We start from the raw sequence: 16495 nt of genomic DNA, 5'->3' as shown, positions 1-16495 counted from the left end.
AATTGCTATATTTTTACTGTAAACACTGTATTGTCCTCATGTTTTTCAGTAAAGTTTAGATTAGTGTATCTAAATTTCAGTGTCCATTATATTTCATTTTGTAGGCAAAGGTACATAATTGGCCAGCACTGGTGAACACTTTTTAAAATGTACATGACCACACACCCATAGCTTCATGGCAAACCTAGATTTGTGAACTGCTGGTTGCATACAACTGTTGCTCAACCCATGCTCTGATCCCAAACTGCTTGACATTCTATTGTTTCACCCTTTTTGCCTTATATAAGCTGCCCTGAAAGTGAGATGTCCGCAAACGACAACATTCCACCTACTTTTCTGCCTGCTACGCCATCCACTCTGCTTAATATCTTACATAATGAATATACAAAGCTAATTAGATGTTTACGCAATGACAGTGACGATCCGTTCCATGCGAGGTTTGAAGCCGTTGATGATGACTACTGGATTGTAACTAAGCCAGCCTAATCTCGTTTTGAGACGCAAACTGTGCCGATCATCTTAACGGGAAATAACACGTGTATGAGGAATACAGCACGGCGATATAAATATAAGCAACAGCAGTAAAGATATACGAAGATTGCAGTATACTTATGAGACGCTTTAACCAGACTGTGTCATTACAATAATGGATTACCGTCACGTACTTAACAGAACAATTGCCAATCTGTCACACAAGTCTGCTTGTTGAAGCAGTTCATTGCATTTGAACATTGTTCAGATTTAAGCACACTACATTGGGTCCCCCTGATGAAGTTCTATTGATTTTGAGAAGGGTATGAGAACAAAACATGTCTGGTTTTTAAGGACACTGTAATATTCAACAGTGCGTTATATCAGCTCATTAAGTTGGTTGAGGACCTTTTTTGAAAAGCATCCACCTACAAATATAAGTGATTATGTGATGACACGTGTTTTGGCGGAACCGCTGCCTTTTTCAAATTGGGGCTAGTTAATCGTTCTTTCTCGATGGGTAAATGGTCTTGTTGGTCAGTGCAACCTGGTCATGGGTTCAATCCCTTCCTCTAAAGTTCAATCTCCTCGTTCGTGCGTTCTGGTCCACGTTCAGGGAACACGGTTGCACTGACCAACAAGACCATTTACCCATCGAGAAAGAACGATTGAACTAGCCTTGATTTGAAAAAGGCAGGGGTTCCGCCCAAACACATGTCATCATAAGGGCATATGTATGAAAATTTAAATAATTAAAACAATACCACTCAAGATATATTGAAGTGGCCTTCACAGGATTTAATGTGTGGACCCCAATTTCTCAAATGGCGAATGAATGCAATGAGAAGTAAGACTTCAATTGTAACCTTTGATCTAGTGGAGTGGAGAATCACTATTCTCTGTTGATTTACTTTATTCATGCGATGTGAATTGATTCCAATTAGAGCCAATTTATAGGCCGCAGAGGTCGATTCTCAAGTATCTTAAGTGAAAGGTTCCTCACAATAAAGTCTACAAATATATGTGTTTAAGTTAGAATAGCCTTAATTTGTATTGGCTTTCCACTGTTGTCCAACGATGTTCTAGTGAAGCACACCAGACTTGTTTTAGGTAGCCAGCTGGATTCAGATGTTTCCTGTATCAGGTCTTAACAAAAATTGCACTTTTTGTGTTATATTGCACTTGTCATTTTTGTAAGATGAGTGTATTGTGTATGATGTTTGCATGCTTTTTATCTCTTTGTGAAAGTTTAAGAATAAAATATAATAATTGTTTAACTGCATATGTGTCGATGTTGTGGGTGACCTATCTTACATTTGTTGAATGAATTGTGTTCACTGTTCAAGTTCAGAAGAGACAGTACAAAGGCAGTTGGGTTCTTTAGTTCTTTAGGTTACGCTTAAACTTTGTTTGGGGGTGAACCCTCCAGCCTTTAACTTCCCTTAGTCTTTCTTTAGTATTATGGTGTGCAAAGTATCAACGAATAGTTCCATCCAGCCTGTGAATTTATAGACCTACTGCAATATTATACACTGTGGTTAGTTTGCAAAGCTTGTTCTGCTCTTTGATTATGATTGCATTATATATTCGCACCTGGGGCAAAAGCTGGCCAGGAATGCAAGCAGAATCTACAAGTAGCCGTCTGCATTTCATGCACACCAGCTACGCCTCTGGCCAGTCTTTATCTTGTCCTTGGAGGCAGTGCCTGATGCTGAGTCTGCCTTGGAGGGCCTCACCTTGACCCTCCTGCCCCCTCAGCACCCCAGCAAACTCCCCTTTGTACTCACCTGTGCACCTCCTAGACCACAATAGTTATTTCCAATTGCGGACACGTGTTATTTCCCTTAAAAATGATCCGAAAAAGTATCAGCACCCCGGATCTTTGCCCAGAGTGCGATTCCATATCCCTTTGCTGACACTCCTTTTTCAAAGTAATTTTCTTCGAAGAAAAACTCGTATATTTTTTTTTTGTTTGCATTTTGGGTGCGCCCCCCTTCGAAACCACCCTCCTTTCCTATGCTATTACCCCTACCCCAAAAACCTCCCGCCCCTTTAAACCCTTACCCATATATATATATCAATGACTTGTTTCGAAGTAATTTCCTCATAGAAAATGACTTCGAAAAAAATGGGTGTTGGTGTATCAGTACGATACCCGTATAGCTTTTGTGGGCACACAGGCCTGGAATGCTGCACTTGGCCTAGCTGACTCAGACTTGAGGGAAATGACCGGCCCTTCCCTCCCAGGAAAGTGGTGTATATAAAGCTATATTGAAAACAGATGACATGCATGGAGCCTCTTTTCCATCTGAATTTGACAATTACCCTGTCTGCTGCAATACTGTTACACACTTAGTCTCAAGTTATGACTTTTCTTTAACATTGTGAACATTTTGATTCCTGAAACATCTGAACTTCTCCTTGCACAGCAAACGATGGGGCAATCATACAGTATATGGGACATTGCCATGTGCAACACTGACTGCACACACCGCACAGAGCCTTGCACTGAAAAATGTTTTCTGAGCCTTTTTTATCATATATATTTATTTGCGTCCATTTATGCAGGTAATGTTTACATTTTACAGACATTCATCTCACTAATGGGTTACTTCAGAGATGCACAGACATGTTGTACTGTTGCTAATTTTATGTCTTGAGTACATATAACGTCTGGTAACATTAATATTAGTACAAAATGGCTAATTAAATACTTTTGTTTGCTGATCAAGTACATTTTTATTAGCAAAGTCTGCTAATCAATTTTTGAAAACTAATGCATGTCTTATTTCACAGTAAAATGCTTTTCCTCGCAGTTTCCCTGCTGGTTGTGTTTTTATTTATTAGGAAATAGACTTAAGGGAAGGGAGTATGTTAGGGTGCGTGTGGGTGAATGAATGTAAGTGCGCGTGGTCGCGCGTGTGTGTGTCTCTGTGTCTCTGTGTTTGTGTCTCTGTGTGTCTCTGTGTCTGTGTCTTCGTCTCTTTTACAGCTTTTGCTATTTAAAATCATGTTTTGTTTTCTGCGCTGGATAGAATGTGTGAATATCCATAGAAAATAGAAATTAAAAATACATTCAGAGACCGTTTACAAATGCCAAACGATCACAAATGATACTTTTTTTATCCTCTCCACATTTTCTGTGGAGGAAAAAAAACATCCCCTTACACACTTCCAAATAGCATTTTTAAGCATATTGTTTGACGCACTCTAGAGTAGTCTCGCAAATAAACAATGGCAGCTTTTCATCTGTGAAAGCTTCAATGCACCGGGGAAATATGTTATGCTAATATGCTTTAATACTGTGCCAAATGACCATGGAAGTAGTATCCAAGCGCACAGTCTTGTCAGTGGAGTGACATAATGTGCCCTCACCACGGGTATATAGACCGTAGTCTCCTAGAAGAAAGAAAATCGGTGATGGGTGCCCATGGCACCCTGCTCGCCACTTATTTTTAAAGAAGACCATTGGACAGACTTCTGCCAAACTTTGCTAGGAAATTATTCTTATGCTTTCTGCCGTTGCCCAAACACATGTGAGGAGAATGTGTTCAGTGGTTTGGGGTTGTGGATGTTTACATAAAATTAGCATTGTTCCCTATTGGAAAACCAATGTAAAAAGTCAAAAAAAGCTTTTTTATGTTTTACATCTTTGGACTGTTGGCACCAATCTTTCGCATCAACAGTGATAAACTCACTCATGGGCTCTGTGTTCTCCTGTCATGGGACCTCTACCTTTTTAATGTATTATCTGACATCAGCAACCTTCTGTGTTCCACCCTATCCCAAGAACTGGCGTAAGTTTAGTGTTCTTAATTATTCTTTGCATTGCTTTAATAATGCATTAGGGAATCCGAGCTTCTCTGTACAAGTGCACAAATAGTTAAAGATACATTAATATGACATACGAATCAGGGATTTAAGAACAATAATGGAGCAGTATATATTTGCAAGCTGCCATGAAAGGTTCCAAACGCAGATGAGAAATTCAGCATGCTCATCAAATGAACGCTTTGAACTCCACTACTCTGTCCCCAAGGTATTTTATGTTGAATTTCCACTTCTTTCAATCCATCCCAAATAAGCCTGTGTAATAAAACTCTTCATCCACGTTCCTCAGCAAAGGTGCCCGTTTTGGCTTCTTGCAACATTAGGAGGTCTGTGAGAACAAAATTGGTTTAAATATTAAATACATTTGAAGTTAAAATGTATCTAAAGTTATGTGAAATTAAATCTCCAGGTACTTTTTTCCGTCTCACTCTTAAAAATCATTACAGAAGACTTGTTTTACTGCTGTCCGACCTGCCTGTGCCCTTTGTAATGGAAATGTAAGAAGTATTCAAAAGACACACATTTCCCCCCTGAGGCTTTTTTTGCCATTTCCATTTGTAATTTGTATCCACTTTCCTACACAGCTTGAAGGTCCGTGCGTTTTGCAGATTCAAAAAATCCGTAATGTGTCTGCCCCAAAGGATAATGAAGAGTCTCAGGCAGCTCCCAGAATGCTGCGCCTGCAGATGACTGATGGCCACACAAGCTGTACAGCAGTAGAGTTCAAGTATTTGTCAAAATTAAGGTGAGTAGTATTGTATTTATTGTTACGGTTGCAACAAAAGGGACGTTTGAATTTGTTGTCTATGCTGTGGCAGAACTCACCCGCGGCACCACCTAAGTGGCAGGGAAACCCATACAAACGAGCGACTTATTCTTTACAGTGGAAGTATAAACCTTTATATACACTTTTAATTCGAACTTGAGACGTTCTCTTTTGTTTGCAGCTTGTGAAAAACTGTTGCCACCGTGTGGTTTGATCAAAATCATCTTAAACCTTCTGGTTTAACTGTAAATCCTAGTGTCTGCTGTGCCACACATGCTTGACTCCCTTGTGTGGGCTCTCCACAACCAGTTTCTGCATGGAAGCTTTGTACCACTCTGGCTTCCAATTTACCCCAGGGACTTGCAACTTTCTTCAGGTTTGTGTTTTCGGTGATATGGAGCTTTCGTCTGCCTGCACATTACAAGCCAAGCGGGTTTTCCAGCGAATCTCAGCTGTCTTTGATCGTACTATTCTTATTTCAAGCTTTGTTGTATATGACTCTCCAACCCAACATCCTTACTTACTGACAGAGGTCAAACTGATATTTCATTTGCTGGAAAGAAACGCACCCTTGAATGACGTTTGCCGTTACAATGCCTATTTTGACGGCCATGTTGATAATTCACGTGACCACTTCCCTGTTGAGACTGTCAGGTCTGTATCATTCAAGTTACGTTTCCATAACCGTTAAGACAAGATTTTGTAAGTGAGCCTTCTTTGCTCATTCTGGCTTGTGCTAATTATAAAGTTCAGGCCAATGCCTGCACTGCCTTATGCTAAAGGTTTTCATGTAACGTTTCTCTGGCCCGATTTACATGTCAAGCAACACACGTCCTTTCATGTTTAACCTTAGTAGATCCCAGCCCATCCGCCCAAACTGTGATTAATCGTTATAGTGAAAAGTATTTAGAATTAACTAAAAACGAATGCACTGAATACAATTTTTAACAATCATACCTTGCTAAACGATGCTTAACTCGACTCACGCTTTGGGCAGGTGTTGCCTGCATTGGAAATAGTTAAATCACCTGCCAAGTTAAATCACCTGCCAAGCCCCTTATCCACCAATCTAATTCAGTGGGCTCTCACCCGCCCAAAACAGTATCATCTGCTTTCTCCTGTCCTGCGGCTCTATAGGGTTCAGTGATATGAACGATTTAAAGTATGGACGTTTCATGGCTTATGTTTGTGCATTCAGCAATATCATGTTCCAAGTATTAAGTATTACAGGCACAAATATTTTTGGAGCATTTATAATTCCTGTTTAATGTTCTTAAAGCTTTACCTTGTCCAAGTTGGCTATATCTATACTGTGACCTTTCCTTCGAAGAACCATCCAAAAATTCCCTGTGTTCTGTGAGAAACCTGAGGGTCTGCTCACGTCTTCTCCACTGAGATCCTCTATGCAGGTGGCGAGGGAAAGGCCATTGCTTTTGGATAATACCTCTGAGGCGAGCGAGGGTGGATCACCTGGATAGAGGCCCGTGGGGATTGGAGCTGGGAGACCTTTAGGTAAGACACAGTATTCTACATCCTCCTTTCAGGACGGAACCCCTATCCCAGAAGTAGTTATGCGATATTGTGCACCATGTGCCCTTATATGTGAAAAGAGCAGGAGATACTATCATCCCAAAGTGTTAGAGAGGGAGAAAGACTGGGAATAAGGTAACTTCGACCAAAATCCAGTGTCCCGCTGGTCCTTATGCCATTCAGCCTAACCCTCTCTTGACCTTTTTAGGTCACTATAAGGTAGTTCCCCCTTATTGCCCTCTTGGGGTACTTAAAAGTACTGAGACAAGGAAGAAACAACTGAGAGTTACGAATAATACACACTTTCCCCACTGGTACTGCAACGACGAAGAAGCAACAGAGTACCATTTCGTCTCACCACTTTGGTTCTGGGACGAAGAAGATCCATGAAAGTCAGGCATGTCCATGTAATCAGAGCCAGGCATTATTGGCTAATGGTATACACCTGGAGCCCATTAATGGACCACAGATGTATAAGTGGTGGAAGGCTGAACCACAAAGGGGAAGCAGAGTAAGGGCAAGATGCAGAACACAGAGCTGTGCCGAAGCAGGAGAAGGCGAGATGCAGAGAAGCCAACCAAAACCCCCCAGGTGTCCTGCTGGTGTGATTGTACAGGACGGAGTTCCCACCGAAGGAGAGACTGGCAGCAAGTGCTGCCAAGAAGCGGAGGTGAAGCTGCGCGCGAGAGCCAGAGAGTGCTGGAATAAGCACCCAGTGAACAGGCTTTCCCGCTCGGGAAGAAGCCGTTAACAGGAGCGGAGCTACCTGGTCTGGGTAAGTGACGGGGACACTGGAACAACCGGGGCGCTCTAAGGGACCGTAAATGTAGTAGTGGTACGCAGCAACAGGCAAAGATACCTTTATTGAATATTGAACTGAATGAAACACGCAAAGTTGCCTTTTTTGAACACAGAATTGAATCAAAGAAGCAAAGCTGCCTCTGTTGATTAACAAATCGAATGAATCAAACAAAGCAGCATTTTTGGAATACCAAATTGAATAAAGGAAACGGTTACATTTATTGAATACTGAATTTTATGAAACGTAAAAGGCTGCACTTTTTGAGTACTGAACTGAATGAAATAAGCAAAACCTGCATCTATAAAACACTGAATGAAAGGCAATAACAAACTTGCTAAATAATGAACAAATATCTGAAAGTAATTATGAAATCAAGTTGAATGAAAGACTCTGAGGGTAGAGTTGGAGTCAAGGTTGAGAGACCATTTGTCGATTAAAGTTGGGAGTTACATTGGAGAAACTATTTGTTTGGCTGAATATTGAACTACTCAAGGAGACCTGGAAGTTCCGGGTTGCGTGACCTGTAATGGGTGGACCGTTTGGTCTAAAACTGCGCCAAGACCAGAGAACCACTATATGCTAACAAGGAATTTTACTGTTGTGGAAGAAAGAAACCAACCATTGGTGTATACCAGACTTGGGGAAGGAAACCCTAAGTTGTAAAGAATTGTTGAAATATGAATCCAAAGCGCCAAGAGACTTCTTTTGTGTTGCCTTTTGATATTGATCTTGGGAAAGGGAACCCTGAGACATGTTGCCCTGAAATTGTATTGAATTTGGGGAAGGGTATCCTGACCTTTACAAAAGCGTGGAACTTCATTTCTTATTGAACTTGGGGAAGGGCATCCCAACCTTTACAAAAACGTAGAACTTTATTGCTTATTGAAATTGAGGAAGGGCATCCTGACCTATACAAAAGTGTGGAACTTTATTGCTTCAAGTCCGAAAGAAGGTAAACTGAACATTTTAATTAACTTATTGACATTTGGGGAAAAGAAGCTAAATATTAAGCATGAGCTGGAAATGGGTCTGAATTTTACTTTTGGAACACTTTTTAATTTATGGTTGTTATCACAATACATTGTTTGTATTGGTTGTGAGGGCAAGTATAGGTTTTAGACACACATACTTTTCAGTTGAACATATTGACACAGACTTTCCTTAATTTCTTAAGGTAGGGAAATCCTACCGTAGCGTAGGGCAAATTAGGCCTCAATCCATCCATTTTCATTAATATAAGCTTTTGTTATACTTTGAATCTGTTGTCTGTGTCTCCTTCCATGGTGCCAATCTCACAGTTCTTAAGTCTCCTTGATATAATCCCAGAGTGATTACTTAATGAATGAATTTGAAGATGTTGATGAGAGTGAACTTGAAATATGGTTTCTCTTGTGGCAGGGACTGCAAAATATTCTCGGGGTTGCCTCAAAATGAATTCTAAAGTTGTTGCTAAGCAGTTGGAGGAATACAATTTACATAACATCCACCCTGTGTCAGGCAGAATCCTGTGCAGTTCCCTTAGGGACCACTACACACAATTAAGACCACAGGTGGCAATACAAGTTTTACCTTTGGTACAAGCCTGTACTACTATGTCAGAGTGGTAGCAGTGGCGGAGCAGCCAGGCTTATCTCAGGAGTATATGAGCAGTAGCAGAGATTACACAAAGGGACCACAATTACTGTGACTCAAGCAAACACTGACTCAAGGTTTCAAGTAGAAAAATATAAGTACATTTATTTTTAAACCATTTGTTGTAAACACAACACTTCTATTAAACTCAAACACAAACCACACGTAAAATATACTACAACTAACCAATTCACTTTGTACAGTAAATCTCAAGGTAAGTACCCTGTGTTTGAATGGACCGGTGTTATGAACAAAACACGTTACCGTGAATACGATTGCGATCACTTTTTGACAGTCCGGTCTACTAAATAAACCCGTATCCATGCCATGAAATGCTACCGGGGCAAAAACACACTTAGCACCTGAGATACCCAGAGGGAGTTGGAGGCAAAAATCACAGGCAATATTTTGGTTAGGCAGATAGAATCGAGAAATACTCAGAGACAGGAGTTCAAGAGTCAAAGGGTCGGAGCCAGGGTTAAGTGACGCCAAGGACCTGTTGCCGAAGATCACACAGTCAGACAGTTCACGATTCAGCATAGCCAAGAGTACTTCGATATTGTCAATGTTCGGAAGCAAAAGTTATAAGAAGGAGGGAAGGCAAGGGCAAGCCTTGGAGATGAAGAAAATGTGGTTCACCCTGTTTCTTCAAGCAGAACACAGTACCTTATTCCAATGGTGCAGCTGGTGCCCTGGCAGTTGTTCCTGTTGGTTTCCCGCAGACCCACGGTTCCTGGAGCTTCGTTGTGAAGGAGGACGTCTGAAGGGGGTCTGCACCACACAGGGATGAAGCCTGCAGCAGCAACGCAAATAAAAGGTGTGCTCCTTAAAAACAGGAGAGGCTCTTCAGATGGCTATCTGGACCACTACAGCAGTGTGCAGCGATTTTGAACAAGGAAGAGGATCCTCTGGCTGTGGAAGATGAGCTGGTTATCCCCAACAAGCTCAAGGGAAGAAGACTCCAGACCGGATCTTCTCTAGTCTTTGAAGGGTAGATAGCTCAGGACTGCAGCAGGGCTTCACCGGGACGGGGTAGTTGCAGCGGTCGTCGTTCTCTCTGCTTCTCTTCGGTTCCTTGTAGTCCCAGTGGCGACTCGTGACTTCTAGCCCAAGAGACCTGCCTTTTATGCGCAAAACCACCATTCACACAGCCTGGCTGTCAATCACCCAGCAGGGGTGAAAACTGACAACTGGATAAATAGAGTAGGGATAGATCGGAAATCCCTTAGGAAGTTTAGAGAGCTAGCGTGTTGAGGAGTTCTCTGTAGCCTAAGACAGAAGCAGACAGTAGGGTTACCGGCCGATAGTACTAAAGTGGTTACGGAAGCCTGGGTTAGGGAAGGCACCCCGTGGGAAACGAGAGGCACGCCACCTAGGGCCCAAAAACCTTTAATAAAAACCGTACCACCTTCCTTATGTCTCAGTAGTGATTTGCGTGCCACATGTGACATCTCTGCTTTATTCTCCTCTGGGAAGGTGGTCAGCTCAGCACTCATCCAGTTGGACAAACATTTCCTTTTCTGCAGGCTTCAACATCCCAGAGCTCTACCCACCCACGTCAAGTTAGGTTTCTACTTAAATGCCTTCTGATTTTCCCACATTGTCATATTCACATAACAGTTTCTGATTGGTGAAATCTTCCTATTGGTTTTCTTAGGGTAGCGCTCTTGTCCCTTTAGATAGGGTTTTATGGTCGTTTTAATGTTATCTTGATTCACACTTTTCACTTTGATTTCATGCATGTTTCTGAAGCTTCAAAAGCTCAAGTACCTAAATTGGGTTAAGTAGAAATTGGGAGATTTTTTTAATTTATTCTAAGGCCCATTTGACTAACCATATAAAACACTGAATTAAGTTTTGGTTCCCATTTCTTCTATCGATCCTTCAGTGGGATTTATTTAATTCGTATGACGAGTTATTTTGTAATAATTGTCAATCTTAAATTCATTATATCTTTACTCTATTGTGCTTATGTTTCCTGCATCACGCATGACCTCTAGTGAGATTACTACTACTAAACGATCAAATTATGTGACATTTATCTGGTTAGGGAGAATGGGTAACTATAGGTGCACACATGGTGCATGACTGAGAAAAGACGAAAGCATTATGTTGGTCTTCAAGCTAAATATGAATGGGAAAAGGTATTTAACTGGGACCTTGAAACGAGCGACACAGGGAGTTTACGGCACTACCAGGGACTGTGCACTATGCCCAAGCTTGTACATGTATTTTTCTAGAGGTCCTTTCTACCCGGCGGTAGATCTGAGAGTTCAAAAGCCAACATTGATGAGAGAGATCTTTGGTAATAAAAAGGCCATACTAGTATGAGTGAAAACAAAGTAGTGATGGAAATTATAGTAGGTAAAATTGTCCGATGGTTTGAAAACGCCTTTCACAATGTTTAACCTATATGTTGCTTTTTTCTATTGGTGCTCCTACAAATGGCTTTTACAGTGACCAGTTTTATTGTTTGATTTGGAATTGAAAACGGAAATTGTTCGAGCAGTGTTTTCTGCTCCATTTATATACCATCGCTTTCTGCAAGTATTCTTGTCAGAGGAGAAGTCGTAATGCACCCAGAGCAGCAGGGAGAGATGATTGCCATGTAACCGCAGGGGAATAAAGTCTTGCCCACTCCCTTTTAAAAACTATATTGTGTGTGAGTTGCACAGCAGGCTGCGCTCACAACTGTATGACGAATCTGGATTTGGATGTTCATCCATCACTTTCAACACCATGAACCGGGTCCGGAAGGGTTGTCAAATTCATTTCCGTTTTTCCCATTGCAAATTGATAACATTTCATTGTAGGTTATCCGAGTTCAGACTGTAGATTGTCTTGCCTGTTTTAGTGAGGATAGATTGCTTTGCCTTTTGTCTGGTGTGAATAGAAATGGATTATTTTAGTTGTGTGTTGGTCTTCTCTCCTCCTTAGAGCTGAATATACCGTGTTTCCAGCAGCTCTTTGTGTGCTCAGTTCTGTTCAATACAATGATAACTCAACTTCCAGCAGCTCTTTGATGTGTGCTCAGTTCTGTTGAATGCAATGATAACTCAGCTTGTGTAGAGCAGGTTGCTGTAGGTTGAGTCTTTCTGCAGCAAACAACGAATCTCTGAGAGTCGAGTGTTGTTTAAGTATCACACTTGGCTAAATGTGTGATTATTTGTTGAAGAGCTACAGCGGAAATGTCTTTACTAACCCAATATTGGGCAGTATTGGCTATAATTGAACACTCACAACTAAGTGCTCACTTTGAAGGCAGGGCGCCTATGGGAGGTTAAGGTAGGTTATAGAGGGTTTGCATACCAAATCCTCTCGTTTTCTGTCCTTTTGTAAGGTTTTTCAAGAACTAAAGTGGCATTCTTTTTCTAAAATAGGAACACTAAGAAAGGCAGCTTCTTAAAATAGTCTAGATTTGGGCTATGACCTTAATTTCTGTTTTCCAAGATGACTCCTAAAAGAGTTAGATTTCTTGGACACCCTGAGAAAAGGTTTGCTGTTCTTAGCTTGTGCCTTTTAAACCAAGCTTCAGTGAAAAGCCGGTCTAAAGTGGCCAAACTTATGTTGAATGATAAAGAGGAAATTGGTTATCTCTGTGGGTACCCTTCATGATTGCCTGGGAAATAAGCGGCACTAATTTAACTTTTTGTGAACTTCCCATCACTTTCATTTTTGGAACACTTCACAGAATCTAAATAGAACCTTTTTTTCCATTGCAGGGCGTGGCTAAATTGCAATGTTTCAAAACTCATAGGTGTCACAGATGGCCTTACGAACATCCAGACTCCGAAAGGTGGCTCAAGAGTTTTTTTTAATCAACATCTTAAAAATCACAATTTTTCGTTACCTCTCGTCTGTCTGCCGACATGCTAGGCTAATGGGCTTCCCCCTCTCACCACCCTAACCCTGGTATTCTTAACCTCCAGATTTTCCCAGATATTGCGCTGTAACACTTCTTGTCTAAAGCTTGATTTTGGTGAAGACCTAAAGGTAAATGCCTTATCTTGTTGGCTCCCTCTGGGGTTCTTCTAGAGATGGTCTAATGTAACATTCCCCAGGTTTGTCAATGGGACTGGATGGTTTTCTTGTGCCGGTAAAAGATACTTTGGATTGTTCTCTAATTTATTCTCTTGCTCTCTCGCACACTCTCTCTCTGCCTCTCTCTCTCTCTCTCTGCCTCTCTCTCTCTCCTCCTTATGTCATTGCTTCTTCCACCTCACACTCTCCTCTCACGCTCTCCCTTCTTCGACCTCTCTAACACCCTCTGGTCTTTTTTCCCTCCCCTCTCTCTCTCTATCTCTCTCTCCTCTTCTATCTTTCCAATGTCCCCACTATCTCTTTACCTCTCTCCTCAATTGTGCCTACACTTTAGCTCTCCACGTGCACCTCATCTCACCGCTCCCCCTATCTATGCCTCTATATCCTAATTGTACCAAACTCTCTCCCCTGTCTCTTCCAACTACATCCCCTCACCACCTGCTTCATTCTTCTGTCACCACTACTTGAAGTTATGCATTAGTTTTCAAAAATTGATTAGCAGAATTTGCTCATTGAAATGTTCTTGTTTAGCAAACAAACTGATTTGATTAGCGATTCAGGACTCATATTTTAAATGTCACCAGACGTTATTTGCACCAAAGTCATAAAATTAGCAACAATACAGAATTTTTGTGTACCGCTGAAGTAAGACATTAGTGAGAGCGCTTTAAAATATTGAAGGTTAGGTGCATGAATGCACACAAATAAATATATAAGATAAAAGTGCAAGGTTCTGTGGAGCTGGGTGCTGTCAGTGTTGCACATGTCAGAGTCCTGTATTTTGAATGCTTCACCCATAATTTGCTGTGTAAAGATAAATTCAGAGATTTCTTAACACTAAAAGGTTCACAGTGATAAGGCAAAGTCGTAGCCTGAGATTGAATACGCAGTATGGTTTCGTGGTAGGCAGGGTAGTTGTCAACTTCAGGTGGACAAGTTGGTCCTTGCCTGGAATTGATATCAACTGTTTACAATATACTGTTAATGACCACTTTAGATGGGGAAGGCAGGGCCGCTAACGGAACTCAAGGCTGAGTTAGTTAAACACAAGTGGAGCATTCTAGCCTTACCCACCCACAAAATTAATATGTATTACTATTAGCACCCAGAGCTGCCATATCGGGTTCTGATACTTTTTGTTTTTGTTTTGTTTTTAAGGGAATGAGGCTTTGCACAATTCACCCTTCCCTTAAAAAGAAATTACCCATAGGGCCACAATTGGAAATCAGTATTTCTAGGACTTGAATGTGAGCAAGGAGGTGTCCAAGTGAGCGAGCACAGGGTTGAGGTTTGGCACTCCATTGGCGACTTGGCGTGGGACTCTGACTCCAAGGACAGGGTGAAGGCTGGACACATGCGCAGTGGCCTGTCATAAAATGCAGGCAGCTACTTGAGATTCGGCTTGCATTCCCAGGCTCAGGATTGGCCAGCTCTCTCTTGCAGGTGCCATTATATATTGCAATCCTAATTGTAGAGCAAAACGATCTGTGGAGTTAACTACAATGTTATGGTATTGCAGTAGATCTGCAGATGTACAAACTGGATGGAACTATTGATCACTACTTTGCGTAAACTTCTAGTTAGCTGTGTATATTCATTTTGTAAGAGGAAGGAAAGTAAGCGACTAAGCACAGTGGATAGTAGCAGGTAGAGAACTGGTTCCTCTCACTTTCAGGGTAGCTGGTATAAAGCAACAGGGTGATACGATAGAATGTCAAGGATTTTGGGGATCAGGTCATGCATGGGATGATGATCATTTGCACAGATGTGCAGGCAGCAGGTCACAGAACTAGGTTTGCCATTAGAAGTATTTGGCCATGTGATCTTGCACATTTTCAAAAGTGTTCTCGTCAATATGATGCACTTTCCCTAACAAAATGAAATATAGTTTAGACTGTGGGCCTCATTACAAGCATGACGGTCTGGGAACTACGGTACCGGTAAGCATGCCGGTACCATAGTTCCCGGACCGCCATACTACGTGCTCTGCTCGCGGGTGCAGTTTCCCCCGCCAGGTTTTTCCTGGCAGGTGTAACGGCACCCGTGATCAGAGCACGTCAGATGCACCGGTACAACTCTATGTGCTGGTGCATCCGACCTCCCCATCTCCATTCAGCCCTATGGGGCAGAATGGAGATCGGAAGGCCCTTGATTCCGGCATCCGCAAATGGGCAATTACCGGGTCCGCCAAGCTCGGCATTACCCGGTTCTTGCCCATTCACGGGTACCGGAAAAAATGCAACTCCGGCAGCAGCCGTGCCCTTAATAAGGGCACGGCTACCGCCAGAGTTGTAATGAGGCCCTATGAGATGTAGATACACTAACTTAAACTTTACTGAAAAACATGGCGACGATGATGTGTTTTACAGTAGCAACCCTGTAATTATTTATTATGTCACAACTTAAATCTTTAGGAAGGGAATTGCAGGACTGTCTTTTAAAATAAATTAAGTTAACACATACTGGTCTTTGCCAGAGAGCATATAGTTAGCTTAATACATGTATCATATCAATGACCTCTACTTTGCAATTATTTCAAAAAGAGATATTCTTTCCAAGCACTCCCACACCGATCTTTGGCAATTTTAATAGTGGAGGAGATGATTACTGTGGCACTATCTTCCATTGGCTGCTTTGAACTTTCAGTGAACAGATAAAAGATGATGGAGGGAGCCCCAAGGGTAAAAGAGGATTGCTGGGTGAGCTGTGCTTTCATTGAACAAAGTAATTTAAATAGCAAATTGTGCTACACAAGTGTCAATTTAATTAGCAAACCTATAAAATTGCATAGCAAATCGCTATGCGACACTGCTTATTTTATACCTTGTACTTCCACTATCACCTTGCATTATCTTCACACACAGTCAGTCTACACTTTCTCTCCGTGCTCTCTCTTCACACTCCTTTCACATACCTTTTACACCCCCCTTCTCACACTGCACTGATTAAAACTACCCCTCTCTCAAAATCAGTACTTCACTTGTACTCAGCTCCAGCTGTGCCACCAAGTCTTCAGCGCCCTGCTCCGCTTTTCGTCCTCCGCCTGGTTTCTTGGTCCACTTCCATATTTCTGACCTCACACCTACAACCCACACTCTGCACTTCATTTCTTCCCCTTTTATAGTGCTCTCTTCGTAGTTCTGACTCCTCCCCTCCTCCCACCATTGGTTCCAGCACTCACCTGATTGTTGGCCAGTCAGAAGCTGTTCTCTCCCCAGGGGTTGGGTTCCACAGTTGAAAAGATTTAAAAACACCTCCTTTTCCTTGCCTCGTGTCAGTCTCCGTTTGCAGAGTAGCAGCCAGGTGCTCCTGCTACTCGTATTTCCATGTTGTTTCCTTCACGGGCTGATGTGTTTTGTTTCCAATTAGTTTTGGGGAGGGATTATGTATCTCCCCTGCTCCACTGCAGTCCCTTCACACTC

The 16495-nt window shown here is 41.9% G+C and overlaps 1 protein-coding gene across 4 annotated transcripts in view; it reads left to right on the top strand.

Moving 5' to 3' along the window:
• The window catches only part of TDRD3 (tudor domain containing 3), a 1496528-nt gene that overhangs the window by 581829 nt on the left and 898204 nt on the right, over positions 1–16495 (top strand). For all 4 annotated transcript variants that reach the window (XM_069639413.1, XM_069639412.1, XM_069639414.1 and 1 more), the window contains exon 4: positions 4887–5047. In XM_069639413.1, coding sequence (XP_069495514.1) covers positions 4887–5047 — 161 coding nt within the window. The remainder of the gene's footprint in view (positions 1–4886; positions 5048–16495) is intronic.

Source organism: Ambystoma mexicanum, chromosome 7q, assembly GCF_040938575.1.
Source record: "Ambystoma mexicanum isolate Mex_15411 chromosome 7q, UKY_AmexF1_1, whole genome shotgun sequence".
In the NCBI taxonomy this organism is placed as follows: Eukaryota; Metazoa; Chordata; class Amphibia; order Caudata; family Ambystomatidae; genus Ambystoma; species Ambystoma mexicanum.
The sequence above is the reverse complement of the archived record's forward strand: the minus strand, read 5'-3'. Positions and strand labels throughout refer to the sequence as shown.